General features: G+C 38.3%; 1 protein-coding gene across 1 annotated transcript in view; it reads right to left on the reverse strand.

The window, feature by feature from the left end:
* The window catches only part of CFAP46 (cilia and flagella associated protein 46), a gene marked incomplete at both ends in the record, with an annotated part of 92,428 nt that extends 79,069 nt beyond the window's left edge, over positions 1 to 13,359 (reverse strand). The window contains 6 exons of the mRNA XM_082002334.1: positions 2,199 to 2,330; positions 8,221 to 8,385; positions 8,945 to 9,009; positions 11,495 to 11,626; positions 12,621 to 12,745; positions 13,311 to 13,359. Of these exons, the coding sequence (XP_081858460.1) occupies positions 2,199 to 2,330; positions 8,221 to 8,385; positions 8,945 to 9,009; positions 11,495 to 11,626; positions 12,621 to 12,745; positions 13,311 to 13,359 (668 nt within the window). The remainder of the gene's footprint in view (positions 1 to 2,198; positions 2,331 to 8,220; positions 8,386 to 8,944; positions 9,010 to 11,494; positions 11,627 to 12,620; positions 12,746 to 13,310) is intronic.
* Positions 13,360 to 14,473: the final 1,114 nt, after the last annotated feature.

The following is a 14,473-nucleotide window of genomic DNA, read 5'->3' on the forward strand; positions in this document are numbered from 1 at the left end:
CAAAACCTATGTCAATATGCCAAGTAAGTTACTCAGAATCAGCGAGATACGAAGCACAAAGAACTTTCCAGCATAAGAATATTTCAGATGGTAAATTTTATTCCAAAAGCAAAGAAAAATGATGTGCGAAACTCCTTTTCTATAATGTCAACATAAATTAATCCACTCTAAGAAAAGAATTAATACTTTTAAAATGGGGAAGTGTTGAGACATTGGAAAAAAATTAAATGAGATTTTGTTATGAAGTCTAATTTTTATGCCTGTAAAATTTAAAAAGTTTAAAAAGTATTATGCTTCCCATCCTCGTGATTCATGCATTACATTTTAGGTGTGATTTCCCCACTTCATCTTTAGTCTCTTATATATGACTTGTGTAACAAACAACAATATGTTGGATACAAAAATGTCTTTCAATCTCTTAAATTCTTTCTCCTGAGAATATCTGTACTACACACTATTCCCTACATTCTCAAAGAATTATCTCACTTTTTAGCCAAGGCTGTTCTTTAGGCAGACCTGACAGTTACTACCCAAACTGAGATTATAGTTTTCCTTTTGAGAAACTAATCTTTGCAGTAGATTTTTCTATTGGCATATGGCATACCAGAACCTGACCCTACCTCTGTAATATTATGCATCAAAGTACAAGTGGAAGGATACATTTTAATACTTACAATTTTAACACCTGTATTTTATAAATAACTGAAAAATGGATGGAATTTTGTATTTCCTTCTCTGCCTGGGAAATATCCATCAGTTTGTGATACACCTATAAAATAAAAATTTAATTATTAATTGACTAAATAAGCAAACAAAGGACAGACACTCAACAGGGCTAAAATAAAGCAGGTATGTTGACTATAGGCTTTTTCATGGACTTTAAGGGCAGTGAGGCTACTACAATAATCTATGTTGCCCTGCATAGATACCACAAAGATCACCTAGTAGAGCTATACTAATCTTCACATAGTGAGGATCAGAAGTATTAGCAGAAATCTAAATGTGGAACTAACATCTGAGTTAGAATTCTAATTAATGCATTTTTAATAACACCCTTTGATAGCACTCATTCTGAAATAATCTCATCCAGCTACAAGAAATGAGCCCTTTTCAAATTTGTAACTATAACTATAAATTATATATAACAAAAAATATTATGAAGAAATTACAGTAAACTGTAGTTACTTCAATTTAACGACAGAGTTACATTTTAAACATGTACACATCATTTCTTCTAACTCTCTCACACTGACTGCCCATAGCAATCAATGCTGATTACTTAAGATGTACTGGAATAATAAAATTTGCAGGACTTAAGTATGCTGTTACTAAAGCACTCAATAGTGTGGATCATACTTCTGTAGCCTTGCTGAGACACATAGCCCCAGTACTATTTTAGAATTACTTTATTCTTCTGTTTAAGGCCACTGCCAAATAGCTTTGCTCAAGACTGCCTCTAAAAAATACAAAAGTAATTTTGACTTTGCCTAAATGTTATTGCTTCATTAATTTTGCACCTCTGGAGGGTTGTATATTGGTTCTCTTGAGTCAAATATTAGAGAACTTTATATTGTAAACATATGCTCTTGAAACGCAGTGACTGGGAGTAGACAGAAAGAGACAATAGGTAGTGTAGCATAATGAAAGAAAATATGACTGCATGCAACTTCCAAGTTTTATTTGCCTATTTCTGCTTTTGCCACATTCGTCTTCACCCTCTTATTTCCCAAATTAAGGGCATGCAAGAAATTTGAACTATTGTCATATGCTCTGATTCCCAGAACTATTTATAGGGTTCAAGTTGGGTCATTTAAGTATTTATCAGCACAAGAAAAGTCAACACATGCCAAATATGCCCTCAGTGGCATAAGGCAGATTAAGTTGCACCCACTAGACCTTCTGTGTTAATAGTAATTATTCTCAAACAGAATTTTGAAGGTTAGCAACAGTTATCCCAATGATATTATGTTGTATTAAAATAACATGGAGCTCTTTAATATAAAATAACATAAAATAACAGTAGGGAGCTCTTTAGCTTATAGTATCAAAAATATACAAATTGTAAAAATCTCTGCATATCTACTGTATCGGTTGGTAGCTCACAAAATTTAAATGAAGGAAACAACATATTTAACAATTATAACTATGATCTTATGAAACGTAGAGAAAGCTCTATCTTGGAGTTTAAAATATTTTACAGCATTACCATTAGTGAAAATATTTGAGAGTATTTATCTGGAACATTTTCCTTAATAAAGATTGCTGCAGTAGATGAAAACTCTTTTGCTTCTTTCAGTTTTGAAGCATCGAGGAAGCACTCAAGTAAATTTCTGCAGATCAAATAAATAATTGTATTAAATATTTATGAACACTTTCTGAAATAATTCTTATTTATATTTTTTTCCAAGAGACTCTTTGTATTCAAGGTACCATTCCTAAATGCAGTAGAAGTGATTAGTGCCATAAAGCATTGACTCAACACAAAAGAGATCCTCTAACTTCTACATCTTTGTTTCTTCCAAAGATATAGAGTTGTTAACATACAGTTATTGCAGACCACAAAAATAATCTTGGAAAAAGAGATTTTTGTGAAAATTTTTCTCAACAGGACATGTGGAACTGAAACAATTAATTATTTAAAGTTGTATGAGAAAAACATTTTTTCTGTGAGGTTTATTTTAATATTCTCCCTTATCTACTGGAAAGGCTAGTATTTCAAAGACATCTAGGAAAAGAAAACTATTCATATTGAGAACTGCAATATATCTACTGGATTTTCAATACTTTATCTGATTTAAAAAATGCCTGTGAGGCCATAAAATGACAACAACAATAATAAAAATTATTGAAAAATAAATACAAATGTAAGAAAAAATAAATGCTACCATTAGTTTCATAACACAAACACATTGTATGCACTTACTAGTTCTCATCAATAACTCAGCAAGAGTATGTTTGGTATAAAACAACTACATGCATAGTATTCTAGATAACTTTTAGTGCACCCTTTGGAATGTTTTGTTCCTTAATTTTTTATTTCCCTCCAGTTTCAGCTTATGAAGAAAATGCTGCATAGCAATAAAACATCAGTCATAGACCAAAGAAATAGAAAAGGTCACACAGAGAAAGGAAAAAAACTGTGGCAGAAGTATAACAGGAACTGGAAATGGTCTGTAGACTAGAACAAAACATCTCTAAGATGATGTCTGACTGTGAAACATGGACACTCTTCATTTTGCACATAAAACTGTTTCTCTCAGTAGAGGTATCTCAAGGTTTATGCTCCAGCTTTACTCAAGACATGTAAGAACTGATTATTAATCAATTAATTGATTAATACATCGATACTGATACATTGATACTGATACACCATTTATTACCAATTATTACCAAATAGCTGGGAATAATGCAAATGCATATAATAGTACCAATAGCACCGTGGGTTGATTGTGGGTTTTTCCTGACTTGCATTTTAATCTTCCTTAGGAAAAAAAACATTCAGTTCAGTTCTAAAAGTAAAATCAGCAATGACAAATTAATTTATTTGCAGAATCAGGTATTATAAAAATATCTATTTTCTAGCTTTCTGTAGTTCTTATAATCTCTACATTAGAAAATGAGAGCTGAGGCTCGATGGCACCTTTGCCTCAGACTTCACCAGAAAGGTCTCCCTGGCCTTGTGCCTAGTGAAAGCATTCAAAAAATTCAGTAAAGCAGATCTACTGAAAAGGACCTGGGGGTCCTCGTGGACAGCCAACGGAACACCAGCCTGCAGTGTGCTCTGGAACCAAAGGCAGACAACAGCATCCTGGGCTGTATTAGCAGGAGCGCAGATCACAGAGGCATGTGCCTGCAGGGAGGCAGGTCACTGACAAGATGGACCCAGGTTCTTTACTAAGGTGCATGGCAGGAATACAAGTGACAATGGGTGTACGTTGAAACAAGAGGTTCGGAGCAGTAATAAAGAAAAACGTTCTCTCCACAAGAGCAGTCAAAAAGAGCTGCTAGAGCTGCTAGAGGCTGTGCAGTCTCCATCCTTGACCACTTCCAGACCTGACTGGACAAAGCCCTGAGCCTGACCCAACACTGACCCAACTTTGAGCAGGAGGTTGGATTACCCGTCTCATGAGGTCCCTTTCCACCTGAATTGCCAACCATATCCTACGGTATATGCTGTATCTCTAGACATCATCAGTCAGGATTATTCCAGACATTAGGTTGAGGTTTTTTTAAGCAACACAGTACCTGTCACAGAATCATAGAATAGTTTGGGTTGGAAGGGACCTTTAAAAGGTCACCTAGTCCAACCCTCCTGCTGTGAGCAGGGACATCTTCAACTAGAGCAGGTTGCTCAGAGCTCCAACCAACCTGACCTGGGATGCTTCCAGGCATGGGGCATCTACCACCTCTCTGGGCAACCTGGGACAGGGTTTCACCACTCTCATTGTGAAAAATTTCTTCCTTATATCTAATCAAAATCTACCCTCTTTTAGTTTAAAACTGTTACCCCTTGTCCTATCGCAACAGGCCCTGCTAAAAGGTCTGTCCCCATCTTTCTTATAAGGCCCCTTTAATTACTGGCAGGCTGCAATAAGGTCTCCTCGGAGCCTTCTACTCTCCAGGCTGAACAACTTCAACTCTCTCAGCCTTAATGAACTTGTCTTAAACTTTTGGACTAGCTTGTGAAAATAGACACCTGAACCCTTGGTTCAGTTCCACTGCATATTCTAAGTCTCAAAGCTTCCCATTAACAATAATTTTCTGCTCAACCAACATTATTTTTCTTGTGACATTTTTACTGAGGTTTTGGATATTATTTGTTGTTTCTTTCTCTGAAATTAAATACTGAAGACGCAATAAATCTGTCTACATGTTGACTACGTTGATTTCTAACATTACTTTTCCTTAGTGACCACTGACTTAGGGATATCTTAGCCTATATGTACTGTTCAATCTGGAAACATCTATTCTCACTAAGGAACACTTGAAATTATCTAACAGATAGCTCTTTCTCTTAAAATTTGTATCTCAGTAAAATATGAACTGCAATCTGGGATTGCAAATCAGATACTATCGGTTCAGATGCTTTAAAAGTTGTTCTTTAGATTTATTTTAGAACAACTTAACATACACAACAGAAGTGGTGTGGCCAGCAGGACTAGGGAAGTGATCGTGCCCACATACTCTGCACTGGTGAGGCTGCACCTCAAATACTGTGTTCAGTTTTAGGCCCCTCACTACAAGAAGGACGTTGAGGTGCTGGAGCGTGTCCAGAGAAGGGCAAAGAAGCTGGTGAAGGGTCTGGAGCACAAGTCTTATGAGGAGCAGCTGAGGGAACTGGGGGTGTTCAGTCTGGAGAAGAGGAGGCTGAGGGGAGACCTCATCACTCTCTACAACTACCTGAAAGGGGGTTGTGGTGAGGTGGGTGTCAGTCACTTCTCCCAAGTAATGAGCGATCGGACGAGAGGAAATGGCCTCAGGTTGCACCAGGGGAGGTTTAGACTGGATATTAGGAAAAAAAATTCTTCATTGAAAGGGCTGTCAAGCATTGGAACAGGCTCCCCAGGGAGGTGGTTGAGTCACCATCCCTGGAGGTATTTAAAAGGCTTATAGATGTGGCACTTAAGGATGAGGTTTAGTGGTGGACTTGGCAGTGTCAGGTTTACGGCTGGACTTCATGACCTCAAGGGTCTTTTCCAACCTGAATGATTGTATGATTCTAAAACCAAATGAAACTCTGCCAAAAGGTCTAACTCAGATCTGTAAACTGACAACCATCATTTAAACAAAAGTAACATTAAGACCTTATTTTTACCCAAATTTGTAATAATAAATTTTTTTACTGTTAGTGAACAGCTGTTAGAGGCATCAAGCAGACTACACATCTTACTTACCATTGATCTTAATTTCCACAGCACAGCTTCACTTCTAATCTAAGTCAAGGAATTAATCATTTAAGTCCTTCAGTTAGATTAATTAAAATTATACAATAATTTGGGCACAGACATAATTCATACAATTATACCCTCAAAAGAAGCCAGTATAAGCCTTAAATACATGTAGCCACTCCACAAAAAAAAAAAAAAAAAAATGACATGCCATTCTCAACAGCTATCACCTATATTGTACCTACACAGGAGGGTTGCACTAGGTGATCTTGAGAGGCACCTTCAAACCTCAACTGTTCTGTGAAGGTCGCAGAACCAGGGGCCTTTCACCGAGAAAACATATGCTTTGCTATAACTTGGGACTGTTAACTCAAACAATTTAGTCAACCCCCGTTGCCAAAGGCTCTCACATTCTAAAGAATTAAAGGAAAACTAATCTTTTAACTAGGATCCCATACTTTCTAGGAAAATAGTTTCAAGACTATTTTTCTAAAACTCTCTGTCTGAAGAAAACTCCTTCACCTGTATTTTTTCTTAGCAGAAGTGACCACATTTAAACATTAAAGTATTTAAATACTACCATCTGAACAACCCACTGACGATGTCTGAAAAATAAGTGTGCAGGTGTTATCATATATACACCATTCAACACACAGTGGGAAGTCAGACTGAGACCGCTCATACGTAACTCAGATGAACAAGGATATTTTCAATAGATACAGTGATAATTATTTAAGCATATTGTATAATACATTAACATGTACCTTTCTGCTATTCTCATTATGGAAAAATGTATTTAAAGACAACGTATCAAAAAGTATTCATTTATTCAGTCATTTAAAACCCAGGAACTATAGGAGAAAGTAAAAACATACATGTCTATTTAAAAACTCTGTACCTATCTTTTAAAATTACTTTTAATCAGGTTGCATTCTTCATTTCCTTATACAAGCAATAAGCACTTTCAGTCATGCTTAATAAGAACATCCTTGAAATGAGGAAAATAACTAACAACGTACTTCTTGAGCCACAAACCATCTTCACTTAAATATGAATTGTTAAAGATTCTGACTAGAATTAGTTATTTCATTAAGTGTAAATTACACTATACACACTCCTGAACAGTATGTATGCAGAAAAACCTATGTATTTCCTAAATAAAACTTTAAATTGGCTGTAAATTTCAGTTATGACAGACATAAATGTGGAAGGCATTTTTATCCAAGCCTAGATTACTAAACTCTTCCCTAAAAATTACTAGACTTTTAATTCAAAACTTTTTGCCTAATACTTAAAGATATTCTGTGCATTCACCTTGTTGGGAGGTTAAACTCTCAAATAACAATCTATTTCTCTTCATTAATTCCCAGAAAGAAAACCTGTTGGTTTAAATCTTAATAACCTTATTTATGCAAGTTATTCTCCTTTTCATAACATTTGGGCTCTTATTTTGTGTAAGACTGGTTAAAAAAACACCTATTTCATTTATGCTTTGAAACATTAGGCCAACCAGTATATCTAAATTAGCAGGGACAGCCTTTACTTTAATACTGAAAAAAAACTAGATATAATACTAATTAGAAAGGAAAAGAGTTTGATGTTAACTAATTACATTGATAAGAACCATACAGTACCAAGTTGTACATTAAAGCATGTGACTGACATATAAAAACCACATCACTACTGATGGCAACTCATCTTAATCAGTCTTAATCACTGTATTTGCAATACAAACAGTTATTTTGCTTACTTATTTTTCATAAAGTTTCATTTCAACATACAGTTATGGGTTAACAAAAGGAAACAATAGTAAGAAAGATAATAGTCAATATATATTAAAATCTTCATAATGAAGAAGGAGGAAATTAGAAGGTATCCTGAATACATTCTCACACCTCACCGGGCTGTTTCTTTCTCTTCAGGGATCAGAGAAGAGATCTTTGTATATCTCTTTAAATGTTATGTTTCTCTACCTGAAGAAACCAGTTCTTCAAGGAAACAGGAGTTCGTCTTTCTCCTCGCTTAAAAGGACTGCACATAAGCAAGGACTCAAACACTACATTCAAAATGACTGTGATACTTCAGATCAGACCTAGGGCCTAATTGCCTCTGCTACTAAAATTTTAACCTCTAAGTAAATATTAAAATTAAGCACCTTTTATGTTATTTGTACTTTTATGTATCTTTAAAAAGTTATGATTTAAGCTTTCCACAATAAATGTATCTACAACGTTACCAATTAAATATACATTATTAAAGACTACTTCAGGTGGCAGCCACATGTACAAGAGGACTACAGAACACCCATACCAAAAAATACAATTAAACTTACATCATGAGTTCTGCTGTCCATTCATTGTCTTGCTTTTCAGTTTGGTTTAACACTTTAACAATCTGAGAAAGGCTGGGAATAAGACAATAGCGAAATCCAGGCTTAAGATATGGCCTCACAAGTTGCCAGTAAAGAACTGAGGCATTATATATCAAAAAATAATATCTGAAAAACAAGAATCAAGAATTTAGTATTTCATGGACTTAAATAATCTTATGTTTATTTATTTATGTAATTTTATAATTACAGGTGGAGTATTTTAAGACAATTCTAAGAAGAAAAAATTGGAACTTTTCCTATGTGTTTAGATAAGAACCAGTCCTGACTAAGAACTGAGAACTCAAGTACAGTACAAGAATACAATAACTCTTGCAACTATATACTCTATCCAGTAATTAACCACTTAAAATAATCTAACATGGTGCTCTCCTTTTACAGAGCATAAATATAAAAGGGGAAGAAACACTCAGAGGTATCTACCAGCCTTAACCAGGCTGATTCATCCCATCTATTTAAGACCGTTCAGTATTCTTACATTGTTGCAGCACACACAGCAGTTTTAGAAGTGCGGTAACAAAATGGAAGGAAAATCCACAAAAGCAAAAAAAACCCCAAACAACACAACTCCAGACTACCTAGTGAAAATATGAGACGAACAACTATGAAAACCTAACTCAGTAACATTTCCTGAGATTTAAGAGTTAATCCTATCAGTACGGCCCACCTTTGATCACGGGTAGCAAAATCTATTGCCTTCATAAAAAACAGTGCAAACTTTTCAAACTCTTCCTAGAGCAGAACAAAAAAAAAAATTGTTAATGCAATTTCAATATGGCTTTTACAAATCAGTACATTCGTTTTCCTATTTCAATATGTTCACATCTCATAATTTTTATTTTCAGACCAATCTCAAATAAAACAAGCTGCCACAATAATTTGCTGCCATAGAAACAGAATAGCTAAAAATCAGTAGCATTGAGCATTGCCTGTTACTACATTTTCCTGATACCAACTTTTAAAATGGTATTTTCAGTTTCTTTCATCTCTGTCAAACTTTAATCATCAGGACAGAAATTTTCCAAAACAGCAAAGCAGTGTACTTTTTAAGCTTTCAGCAAAGAGAGCTCAGAAATGTCCAAGAACAAAGCCAGGAGAAAAAAAAAGTACTGGTTTGTCCCATTAAAAACCTTGAGTTCCTATTTTCTTCAGAAAAGCTTCAACAAGAATTTGTCAACTGAATGGTGTGTCAGGCATGCTCTTTTTATCATTAAAGCAGCTGGGAAGCAGCCTTTCAGAGGAGGACCCCGGGGTCCTGGTGGACGCCCAGTTGAACACAAGCCAAGCAGCATGCCCTTGCCGCAAAGGCAACCAATGCTCTCCTGGGCTGCCTTAGGAGAAGTATTGCCAGCAGGTTGAGGCAGGTGATCCTTCCCCTTTAATTTAGCACTGGTGAGGCCACACCTGGAGTACTGTGCCCAGTTCTGGGCTCCCCAGAGCCCAAGAGAGACATGGACGCTGTGGAGAGAGTCCAAAGATGACGAAGGGACGGGAGCATCTCTCTCACGAGGAAAGGCTGAGAGAGCTGGGCCTGTTTAGCCTGGAGAAGGCAGCTGGGGGAGATCTCATCAGTACATACAAATACCTGAAGGGAATGTGTAAAGGAGATGGATGGGATCATAAAAAAGGATTTTTGAAAGCCTAAGAGAAAGATGCAGTGGGAACGGCAAAGCAGAGGTGGAACTGGATGGGCAGGAAGGGGATGACACCAGAGAACTCTCTACAGTGAGACAGAACAGAATAACTAAAAACTCCAAGAGAGCTGGGACTGATTTACTGGCCTCTGGGACTAGCATAAGGCGGCTACTGAGCAATGAGTGGGAACATCCTAGCTAAAGACAAAACCAGGATTAAGAGCCTGAGAGGTATTAGATAATAAAGCAGAGAAGTTGCACTTGGGCCTTCAGAACGTAAGCATCTTAATCAGCTAACAAGGACTTCTTAGGATGGAAGCCAAAATAAGGACCGTATTATCTTTTCACTTAGTGAGTGATGATTACTAGTCATACAGCATGAGATGTCGCACCACTTCGATTTTCATAAATGATCTGGGAATACAGCAGTGAAAAAACTTTACAAGTGATACAAAGCGTATCTTCAAAGCACATTACAACACACAGCACAAGGGAACCACATTAGGATTGCACATACTGGGATGGTTCTTAGCTTCTAAGAAGTTAGCAGGAGTCAAGAAGAAAACAGCAAAATTTGTCTGAGGTTTAGAAAACACCACAGAATAGTTTGTTTAACTTAGAAACATAAAAGGCTAACTGGACATTAGAAAATAGTTTTCAAATGTGTACAAAATTTTAAAGGGACTGCTGATCAGTTGCTCTGCACGTGCACTCAGAGAAAGCAGAGAAAGTACAGATAACATAATAGGTAAAAGATTCTAGCTTGAAAGATAATGCAAACACATTATTCAAAGAAAGTACAGCAACATCTGTCAGGGAAACTTGTGAACACAAAACCCACAAACATCTCTTGAGGCTGTTTTAGGGGGCCAGATGTCATTGACAAATTGTCAAAGCTAACAACGACCACTGTACAAGGACAAGGTGAAATACTGAAGACAGAAAACAGATTCCACTCCATTTTAAATTCAGCAGGAGGTAAAAACTGCTCATCAGGTTTTTTTCAGGTAAAAACAGCTCATACAGACATGGTATCACCAAATAGGAACACAAAGAAGCTTTTAGAAGCAGAAGCATCCTGCTGAGTTGCTACCAGAAAGTTTCATCCCTCATTTCAAAAAGCCACATCCAAAGTACTACACGGAAAGGTTACTCATTGATGGTGGAAGCACACTGCCACGGAAGAGAGGTGAATTGTACAACCTCTCTGAGGGTCCCTTTAGTCCTCCATTTCCCACGATTCTGTGAAATGCTTAGTGTGATCCTGAATAAAACTGGTAATTTTTTTACCAGTTACAGTTAAATTTGGTCTGAAAGTACCATATTGACATAAAAAGTGAAAAGATTGACTTTAAAACAGTGGACTGCCTGAAAAATTTTGCAAGCATTCTTCCCCCCCCCCGCCTTCCCAAAGTATTTGCAATATTAATCTAATACCGTTAATAATCCGTTAATCCTTTGATTTATCCCACAGTCCTGATTACCCTTGTGTATTTTAAATGACTGAAAGCAATACATAAAAACCTAGGAAGAAATACTCCTTAAAACCTGCTTAATATAACGCAACCTTCATCGTTTCTCACCACATTGTCTGTAGAGAGTGGAGTGTGCAACTGGCCTTGGCACAAATATGCTCTGCCAAGAAACTGGTTCACAGGAAATCTTCCTTTAAAATACATCTGTAGACAGTCCCTGCTCATTTCCAGATATCCCAGCTGAGACAAAAAAAAGCATTTTAATGTTTAAAAAATGCAAAAAATGCTTAATTAAGAATTGTTAGTTTTTAAAAATGCATGCCTACTCGAAGTGTAATGTCTAACTGCATACCAGTATGCAAACAATATTCCATAGAGCTGCATATCAGATCTGGTACAAACCCATTAAGATTCATTAAAATTTAAAGCAAGACTTCTTTCATTCCAAGTGTATAGAAAAATAGCTCCTTTATTTAACAAAGCTTCTTAGTCACTCAAAGAACCCCTTACAGTATACAAAAAAATGTTTCCTTTTTTAGTATCCATTAACAGAATTGTTGCCATAAAGGCAAAATTCTTGTAATTTTTTTTTTTAAAAGGACAGATATTAGCCCGCAGGATTTTGTATGGATGTCAGTGCTGCACCTCAATTTTCAGACAACAGGTAGAATTTGAGTGGCTTGCAGCCTGGAAAAAAAAAATTGTTTTATGAGGAACCCTGTCTGCTTGAAATCCAATCACTTGAACCCATGGGTTGAAAACTAAAAAAATACTTCAAAATTAAGAACCTCTACCATATTTTATAGAAGTCAGCTCATTTAGCAACAATCCTTCATAATCAGAACATCACTCTTTCTTCTTTTGCCCAGTAGGGACTGTGCACAAACACGTTTTCTTCAGTCATAACTGAATTGCTAATGTTAGTGTTCCGTAACAAGAAAAAAACAGGCATGGCAAACTATCCTACCTTACTATGGCATACTTTGCATATTTTGGTCTAATTACAGACTTCACAAACCATGGTTTGCTGACTGATTATAAAGAAGTGATAATTCAGAAGCCAAGTTTTAACTGAAAGTGCATGTTTAAAAAATCACTCTCCAAAACAGAAGAGTGTCATATTTTTCACAGGTACTTCTGGGAATAGTTTTAACTAGTAATTTTAACAACTGTAAATACAATATGTCATATAAATATTTTTATTCAATACAGATAAACTGCCTCAATTACAAACCTGAAACGCTTGTTCAGCACACAAAACATATAAGTCGGTGCTGAAGTTATCCGATGACTCAAAGGCAGATTTTCCTTGACTGGCTGATTTGATCAAATCATAAGCATTCTTCAAAGCCTGAACATCTGAAATAAAAAAGGAATAAAGAAAGTAAGAGATAATTTATGCTTTGAGGTGGACCGACAGACATGATTGTATTAGTTCAGATCAACTATGTGGCATCCTACTTCTCCTTTACAGAAGTAAGTTATGAATGTTTGAGGGAAATAATGTCAAAAAAAAGTTGTTCAAAGCCAGCCACAGTTCTAAGACGAAGCATTAACAACTCTCCTGTAATTTAAAATCACTAGTGTTAGCACACAAGCAAGTGAACTGCTTTGAAGGCCTCATTCACAACTCCCTGAACTCATCAAGTCCTCTTCCTGTTGACACAGAAAGTCGAGATTCGATCCTTAACGCTTTTCTATGCGGTAAATTTGACTGGAAGAAAACTAGATTAAATTACGAACACTATAGCAGTTACAGCTTATTCGTAGCTAAGCAGCACATTCAAAGCGCTGAGTTAAAGACTACATTTTCCACCTATTGAGAAACAAACCGGTTAAGACCAAGCAGTTTTCGCGTTTAAAGTGCGGTTTTTATTTGTTCTCAAAGACAGGAAAAACGTGGCCCCCTCCGGCCCCCTCTGACCTCGGCGGCTCTCCGCGGCGAGGAGCCGCTCCCGGACGGCCAGGTCCATGCCGCCCAGCGCCGGGGGGCTCCCTTCCCTCCCGCCGCACCTCCCGCCGCGGGGGGAGCCCGCGGCTTCACCCCGGGAGACGTGGGGCGGCTCTCCGAAACGAGCACGAGGCTCTGGGGAGGCGTTTTCCGACGAGCCCTTCCGAAAACTGCCCCGAACAACCGAGAGAACCGGCTGCGGAAAGTCTCCGCCCGGCGACGCAAGGACCAGCCGGCCGCCGACAACCCCGCTGCCACCCCAGGCCGCAGCTCCCAGCCTCCGGCCCGCTCGCTCCGCCGCCCGGAGCTGCCGTTAGCCCGCCGCGCACTCCGGCCGGAGCGGGTATCCTAGCGACGCTCCCACAACACGCGCACGCGCCTGCCAGGGCCCCGCCTCACTCGAGAGGACGAATCACCCCGGCGGGACCCGCCGCCCCGCGCGCGGGGTCACTGCCGAGGAGCCCGCGGCGGGAAAGCAAAGGCCGGCGCAGGAGGCGGCACCCAGGGCACCCCGCAGCAGGCCTGTTCTGCCCGGTTGGGAACCGGCCGCCACGGCCACAGGCGTTACAAGAGCGCGCGGGCGGCGGAACGGCCTGCACCGAAGTCCGCTTCGGAAGGAAGGTAAAAACACAGAACCGCAGAACAGTCTGGGCTGGAAGGGGCCTTTACAGGTCAGCCAGTCCGACGGCTACTACATTTTAGCAGTGTTATCACCGCGGCCCAGATCTCTCCGTGCATTTAAGCACGTAATGCTCACTTCCATCATGAAGCATACGCCGTAGAAAGTCACTTCTCAGGCAGCCCGGGTTAAAAAAGGCACTGACTGATTGCTTCGTGCAGATAAAAGTATCCTGCTAAGAAATGCTGTCGCCAGTAATTTTTGTCCCTGTCTTGAGAGCTTCTAACATGAAACCTTTTGAAATAAAGCACATGCCGCCAGTGCCCAATAGCAGAGCAAAATGCCAAAGGACATTTGGTTCGTATCTGCCAATTATAGAAGCTGTAGGCTCGGGTACGAACAATTATCTTTTGAGACTCGCTTCACTGTATGTCGCCAGGCACAATTTTATGATTAAAAAACCACAAACTTTCAGAGAACAGCGATCCAGAAAAGAGACAGTGTCAAAAAAGCCTGG

Source organism: Phaethon aethereus, assembly GCF_964289735.1.
Source record: "Phaethon aethereus genome assembly, chromosome: 7".
Taxonomy (NCBI): domain Eukaryota; kingdom Metazoa; phylum Chordata; class Aves; order Phaethontiformes; family Phaethontidae; genus Phaethon; species Phaethon aethereus.